The sequence below is a fragment of the Terrapene carolina genome, unplaced genomic scaffold (genome assembly GCF_002925995.2).
Source record: "Terrapene carolina triunguis isolate 2854851 unplaced genomic scaffold, T_m_triunguis-2.0 Scaffold714, whole genome shotgun sequence".
Taxonomy (NCBI): Eukaryota; Metazoa; Chordata; order Testudines; family Emydidae; genus Terrapene; species Terrapene triunguis.
In genome coordinates this window covers 19681133-19689067 of record NW_020665065.1, presented here as the reverse complement: position 1 = coordinate 19689067, position 7935 = coordinate 19681133, and the positions used below count along the sequence as shown (strand labels likewise).

General features: G+C 44.0%; 1 protein-coding gene across 1 annotated transcript in view; it reads left to right on the top strand.

The window, feature by feature from the left end:
• CCDC30 (coiled-coil domain containing 30) overlaps window positions 1-7935 on the top strand; it is a 117271-nt gene that overhangs the window by 47338 nt on the left and 61998 nt on the right. Inside the window, exon 7 of the mRNA XM_026660120.1 lies at window positions 6179-6250. Within this exon, the coding sequence (XP_026515905.1) occupies window positions 6179-6250 (72 nt within the window). The remainder of the gene's footprint in view (window positions 1-6178; window positions 6251-7935) is intronic.

Below are 7935 nucleotides of genomic sequence, written 5' to 3'. Positions count from 1 at the left end.
CACTCTCAACTCAGATGCACTGACCAGGTAGACAGGAAAAGCCCCGCAAACTTTTGAATTTCATTTCCTGTTTGCCCAGCATGGAAACCATTCCCACATGTTATGAAGGTTAAAAAAGCCAAAAGACTGTGGCTTACCATGGCTGCCTGCAAGCCGAATTCTGTTGCCTGGCACTGCGTGAGTGATCTCTCTCACCAAACCGGCAGGCCCTCAATATAAGAGGAAAAATGCGACCTTGTAACGAAAGCACATGTGCTGTGTAATGTGAACAGCAAAATTTAACGTGAAAGAGTGTACCCATTGTTCTCTAAAATGTGTCTTTTTTAACCACCTCTCCCTTCTCCTCCACCAGCTGCAAATGTTTCTCCTTCGCAGAGGCTAGCGAAGATTAGGAGGAGAAAATGGTGGACTTGGGATGATATGTTCACGGAGCTCCAGATGTCCTCCCACGCTGAAAGAGCACAACAGAATGCATGGAGGCAGTCAATGTCAGAGTGCAAAAAAGCACAATATGAACGAGAGGAGAGGTGGCAGGATGAATCGCGGGCTTAACAGAGCAAGTGGCAGGCTGAAGATGATAGGTGGCATCAGCTTGCAGACAGAAGGCAAGAGTCGATGCTCCGGCTGCTGGAGCATCAAACTGATATGCTCCAGCGTATGGCTGAGCTGCAGGAAAGGCAGCAGGAGCAGAGACCGCCGCTACAGCCCCTGTGTAACCAACAGCCCTCCTCCCCAAGTTCCATAGCCTCCTCACCCAGACGCCCAAGAACACGGTGGGGGGGCCTCCGGCCACCCAGTCACTCCACCCCAGATGATTGCCCAAGCATCGGAAGGCTGGCCTTCAATAAGTGTTAAAGTTTTAAAGTTTTAAACTGCAGTGTGTCCTTTTCCTTCCCTCCTCCCCCACCCATCCTGGGCTACCTTGGCAATTATCCCCCTAGTTGTGTGATGAATTAATAAAGAATGCATGAATGTGAAGTAACAATGACTTTATTGCCTCTGCAAGCGGTGCTCGAAGGGGGGAGGGGAGGGTGGGGTGGTTGGTTTACAGGGAAGTAGAGTGAACTGGGGGGGGGCGGGGGGTTCATCAAGGAGAAACAAACAGAAGTTTCACACCGTAGCCTGGCCAGTCACAAAACTGGTTTTCAAAGCTTCTCTGATGCGCACCGTGCCCTGCTGTACTCTTCTAACCGCTCTGGTGTCTGGCTGCACGTAATCAGCGGCCAGGCGATTTGCCTCAACCTCCCATCCTGCCATAAATGTCTCCTCCTTACTCTCACAGATATTGTGGAGCGCACAGCAAGCAGCAATAACAATGGGGATATTGGTTTCGCTGAGGTCTATCCAAGTCAGTAAGCTGCGCCAGCGCGCTTTTAAACGTCCAAATGCACATTCCACCACCATTCGGCACTTGCTCAGCCTATAGTTAAACAGGTCCTGACTACTGTCCAGGCTGCCTGTGTATGGCTTCATGAGCCATGGCATTAAGGGGTAGGCTGGGTCCCCAAGGATAACGATAGGCATTTCAACATCCCCAACGGTTATTTTCTGGTCCGGGAAGAAAGTCCCTTCCTCCAGCTTTCGAAACAGACCAGAGTGCCTGAAGACGCGAGCATCATGTATCTTTCCCGGCCATCCCACGTTGATGTTGGTGAAACGTCCCTTGTGATCCACCAGGGCTTGCAGCAGCATTGAAAAGTACCCCTTGCAGTTTATGTACTCGGTGGCTTGGTGCTCCGGTGCCAAGATAGGGATATGGGTTCCGTCTATCGCCCCACCACAGTTTGGGAATCCCATTGCAGCAAAGCCATCCACTATGGCCTGCACGTTTCCCAGAGTCACTACCCTTGATATCACCAGGTCTCTCATTGCCCTGGCAACTTGGATCACAGCAGCCCCCACAGTAGATTTGCCCACTCCAAATTGATTCCCGACTGACCGGTAGCTGTCTGGCATTGCAAGCTTCCACAGGGCTATCGCCACTCGCTTCTCAACTGTGAGGGCTGCTCTCATCCTGGTATTCTGGCACTTCAGGGCAGGGGAAAGCAAGTCACAAAGTTCCATGAAAGTGCCCTTACGCATGCAAAAGTTTCGCAGCCACTGGGAATTGTCCCACACCTGCAACACGATGCGGTCCCACCAGTCTGTGCTTGTTTCCCGGGCCCAGAATCAGCGTTCCACGCCATGAACCTGCCCCAGTAACACCAGGATTTGCACATTGCTGGGGCCCGTACTTTGTGAGAGGTCTATGTCCATGTCAATTTCCTCATCACTCTCGTCGCCGCGCTGCAATCACCTCCTCGGCTTGTCCTGGTTTTGCTTTGGCATGTCCTGGCTCTGCATATACTCCAGGACAATGCGCGTGGTGTTCATAGTGCTCATAATTGCCGCGGTGATCTGAGCGGGCTCCATGATCCCAGTGCTATGGCATCTGGTCTGAAAAAAGGCGCGAAACTTACGGAGGGAGGGAGGGGCGAGTGACGACATGGCGTACAGGTGCAGGGAATTAAAATCAACAAAGGTGGCTGTGCATCAGGGAGAAACACAAACAACTGTCACACAGAATGGCCCCCCCAAAGATTGAACTCAAAACCCTGGGTTTAGCAGGCCGTTGATTTCATGGAGGGAGGGGGAAGCAAATGAATACAGAACAAATCTGGTCCATCTATTTTTTATATCTTAAGCTGGCAGCAGACGGTGCAGCATGACTGATAGCCCTTGGCATCTTCTAGGTGCTTGGCAGAAGATACTGTACTACAACTGCTAGCCATCATTGTCAAGACGGTTCAATAGGACTGCCAGCAGGACTGAGTCTCCAGGAGACAAAGCATGTCTGCCCAGGTGCCTCTGATTGAACTGGAATACGACGATGACGGATACCAGTCGTAATACACCATCTGCTGCCAAAAGGCAAGGGGCTGCTGCTGTGTAGTAATGCAGCCCCACGTCTGCCAGCACCCAGATCGCCGATGAAGGCTACCAGTCATACTGCACCGTCTACTGCCAAAAGGCAATTAGCTGCTGCTGTGTAGCAATGCAGTACCACGTCTGCCAGCACCCAGATGACATATGGTGATGCTGAGCTGAGCTGAGCGGGCTCCATGCTTGCCATGGTATGTTGTCTGCATAGGTAACCCAGGTAAAAAGGCGCAAATCGATTGTCTGCCATTGCTCTGACAGAGGGGGAGGGGCCTGACGACATGTACCCAGAACCCCCCGCGACACTGTTTTTGCATCATCAGGCATTGGGATCTCAACCCAGAATTCCAATGGGCGGCGGAGACTGCGGGAACTGTGGGATAGCTACCCACAGTGCAACGCTCCGGAAGTCGACGCTAGCCTCGGTACTGTGGACGCGGTCCGCCGACTTCATGCACCTAGAGCATTTTATGTGGGGACACACACAATCAACTGTATAAAACCAATTTCTATAAAACCAGCTTCTATAAATTCAACCTAATTTCGTAGTGTAGACATACCCTAAGGCAGGTTTTCTAATCCTTTAATCATTCTCGTGGCTCTTTGAACCTGCATCCATTTATCAGCATCCTCCTTGAATTGTGCCCACCAGAACAGGACAAAGTATTCCAGCAGCAGCCTCCCCACTGCCTGATACAGAGGTGAAATGACTCCCTACTCGAGATCCCCCTGTTTATGCATCCTAGGATGGCATTACCTTTTTTGGCCACAGCATCACACTGGGAGCTCATGTTGGGTTGATTATCCACCATAACCCCCAGATCTTTTTCAGGGTCACTGCTTCCCAGGATAGAGTCCCCATCCTGTCAGTATTGCCTACGGCCCTTGTTCCCAGTTGTATCCATTGACATTTAGCTGTATTAAAATGGATATTGTTTGCTTGCGCACAATTTACCAAATGATCTAAATCATTCTGATTCAGTGACCTGTCCTCATCATTATTTACCACTTCCTCAGTTTTTGTGTCATCTACAAACTTTATCAGTGATGACTTTATATTTCTTCCAGGACATTAATAAAAATTAAAAATAGCATAGGGTCAAGAACCAATCTCTGTGGGACCACACTGAAACAGACCCGATCAGTGATGATTCCCCATTTACAGTTACATTTTGAGACCCATCAGTTAGCCAGTTTTTAATTATTTTAATGTGTGCCATAATCATTTTATAGCATTCTAATTTTTTAATCAAAATGCTGTGTGGTATCAAGTCAAATGCCTTACAGAAGTTTATGTCATCACTGTTACCTATATCAATCAAACTTGTCATCTCATCAAAAAAAGATACCAAGTTAGTTTGACAGGATCTATTTTCCATAAACTATGTTGATTTGCATTAATTACTTTACTCTCCTTTAATTCTTTATTAATCAGATCTCATATCAGCTGTTCCATTATCTTGCCTGGGATCAATGTCTGACAGGCCTATAATTCCTTGGTCATCCAATTTACCCTTTTAAAAAAATTGGCACAACATTAGATTTCTTCCAGTTTTCTGGAACTTTCCCAGTGCTCCAAGACTTATTGAAAATCAGTATTAACATTCCAGCGAGCTCTTTAGCCATCTCTTTTAAACCTCTTGGATGCAAGTTATCTGGACCTGCTAATTCAAAAATGTCTCACTTTAGTAGCTTCTGTTTAACATCCTCCAGAAATATTAGTGGAATGGAAAGAGTATTATCATCCCCATATGATGAGAATATATTATCTGTTTTTTCCCCAAATACAAAACAGAAATATCGATTGAACATTTTTGCCTTTTCTGCGTATTATTGATAATTCTACAGTTTCCATCTAGTAATGGACCAGTACCATTGTCAGGATTCTTTTTCCTCCTAGTATATTTTTAAAAACTCCTTATTGTCCTTAACTCTTGGCCATAGATTTCTCCTTGTGTCCCTTGGCTTCCCTTATCAATTTTCTACAATTCCAAACTTCTAATTTACATCCATTACTACTAATTTCCCCTTTCTTCCATTTGTTGTATATTATTTTATTTTTTTATAGCTGCCTTCATTTCCCCTCTAAATCAGGTCAGTTTTTTAACCAGCACAGCCTTCTTCCTCAACTCTGGGATTGTGGCTTTTTGGGCATCTAGTAAGGTGTTCTTAAATGATTCCCATTTATCATAAACATTTTTCTGATTAAATTCTTCCTCCCAGCTAAGAATGTATACAAGAAGCATCAGAAAATGGTCAGTTGAAGTTTTAACAGGAGCTGAAGGTCCCTGTCCTACAATGTGATCTGTGAGGGGTTGACCCTGTGCCCAGGCTGAGCCCCCTTTATTTCTTGCACAGACTTGTCATGTGACTGATCACATCAGCCTACTTTTACCCAAGAAGGCACTCTCTCCAAGTCATTAAACAGTTCCAATCAGCAGCCCGAGCAGTCAGTCACAGGCTGTGTTTTATTCAAAGTCCTTGGAAGCAAGCTCTGTACACAGTTTGTCAGACCTTCTATGTTGATCGATTGATATGCATGCGTCAAAGGGCACAAGCTCGGCAATGTGTCACAGCCTCCAAACGATACTTCTCCAGATCATGGACAGAGCTGCTGTATTTGACTTTCTTTCCCAGCGGAACCTTGTGTGCATTGAACCAGTGAGAAATCTATTTATGATGAGCATGCTCAGTTTTGTAATCTGCATAAAAGTATGAATTAGTGTTTGGCTTTCTATGCTGTGTTTAAGGTTTTAATGTCTGACATGTTTCTGTGCTTTGTTATGCTTAGAATGTTAGTGTTCAGAATCATATTAAAACTTATCAAGGGAAGCTATTAAAAGTAGTAATAATTGTGTTTCTGGATTTTTAATCCTCCCTGTAGATTTTAGGAGCTAAATGCACTGTAACTAGATTCAATCATAGAAAATCAAGTGGGATCCCTGATTTATTTGAGGGAAAGTCCATCTAGAACCAATGTTTGCTCTTGCAGCCTGTTCAAGTTTAATAAAAAGTGTATGACTCCTGTTACGCAATTTTCAGTCCAATACATTATTTTCTATTGTTGGTGGTTGCTAAGTGCTTAAAATCATGTACTATAGTCAAGTTTTGTGCTCTTTCTACTCCTTTGAGCTCAGTGTTATGTTGTTTGAATTTTTTGAATGAAAAACTATAGAAGAGGATTCTAGAATTCTGTGCTCCTAAAAAAGGATTGGCAAAGTTATCGTTAGGTGAGATTGTTTCTCCGTTGTTTGCTTAGATCCTGCTTTGCGGCTGGCCCCACAAACATCTGAGAGCTGGAGAGAAGAGATGAATAAGCTGAAAGAAAGTGGTAAGGCATACATTAGCTAAGACACCTGCTGATGTTACTTCCAGGCCTGGGTGGTTGAAAATTTTTTGTCAACACTTCTTTTTAACAGAAAATTGAGTTTTCAGCTGAATGAAATTTTTTGCAGAAAATGTGTGTTTTCCTTAAAAAAAAAAAAAAAGTTATATTTCATTGGAAAACTGAAAATCCAAATGCCAAAAATTTTCAGCTAAAACCAGAAATTTTGTTGGTTTTCAGGTTTTGGGCTAAAATATCTTCAGTTTTTGACAAAAAGTTGAAATTTCCCACTGAAAAGTTAGATGAAAATGAAAAAGTAGTTTTTATCCAAATTTTCTGAGGAGAATTTTTTTTTCTGACCAGCTCTACTAAGGAATAGGGTTGGAATATAAATTCAAATCCGGAAAGATTTCTAGTGTTGTGCTGCTAACACAAACTATTGACACTTTGCTTGATGTTACAATCTAAATTCTTTGCTATCCATAGTCACCAGAATGGCTGTAGAATGAGCCATATTATGTTCACTAGCTATGACTTTTTGACACACTGTAAGGGATAGGAGTAAGTGCCACACTAAAATGGTTTTATCGCACCAATGTATTCCACAAGTGTTCGTGTTATGCCTATGCCGCTATGCTAATAAGCTTGGATTGTTTCGGTTCACAGTAAAATTTAGTGTTGTGGTTTTTGTGATCTTTAGAAGCTGTTCATGAAGTAAACACATTTCCCAGAGATGTTAGTTTTCTGTATGTTTCTCAAGAGCAAGAAAGCTACATGTGTCCCTTCTGCTTGCACTGAACTAACCCCTCTCCTTACTCTGCCCTGGACCTTTCAGTTGCTAATTACAAATGTGTTCTGCTGCAGAATGAATTGTGCTTGTTTTTACTAAAAATAAAGCTCAGTAAACAACCTTCTGGAGAAGCGAAGGTCAGGGTGATTAAGGGACCTTAGATATGGATCCAAATCCTCTCTTATGTTCTGGCTTCTTTAGGCAGCGTAAAGGGGCCAGAAATCAGGCAGATCAGGCAAGTGAAAATTACCCTGGTGTGCAGGAGCTAGTAATGGGCAGAGCCAGCTGCAGTGGCATTGCCCATTCAGCCCCGCTCAGCATAAGGAATTTGTCAGCGGCACAGCCGAATTGTGCTGTGCTCCATCTATGCTCGGCTGCCAGGTTAAGTTAGAGCACGCCCTCCCCCCATTGTTGCTCTAACCTGCACCAGGGCTGAGGGTCACATGCTCGACCGCTTTTACCGAGTGCTTATGGCCCAGAGTCTCTTCTGTGCTTATTTTTATCTAAGTAGGTCGTTTTGATGTTTTCAAGGGACACCTCTCCTTTTCCAGAGAGAAGTCCTCCCTGCTGTTGAGGGCTGATTCCTACAGCAGTAGCCGGACTAGGCTTACTTCTGGGGGGATTCTGTACCAAAACATTAAAAATTCTGCAAAATTTTGCATATTTTATTTGTCAAAATAATGCAATATAATTACACCAGTTTCAATTGTTTTGGTAATTTATTTAAATTACAATACAGAAAAAACTCACAATAACTATTCAGCATTTCCTCAACACATGAAAGTTAAGTTCCAAACACTTGGTAACTAATACCCTGCATTCCAGTTATAATCCTGGATTTTCATTTAAATTAAATTACAGAACATCAAAGAGCCACACAAAAAAAAAAAAAAAGAAGTAG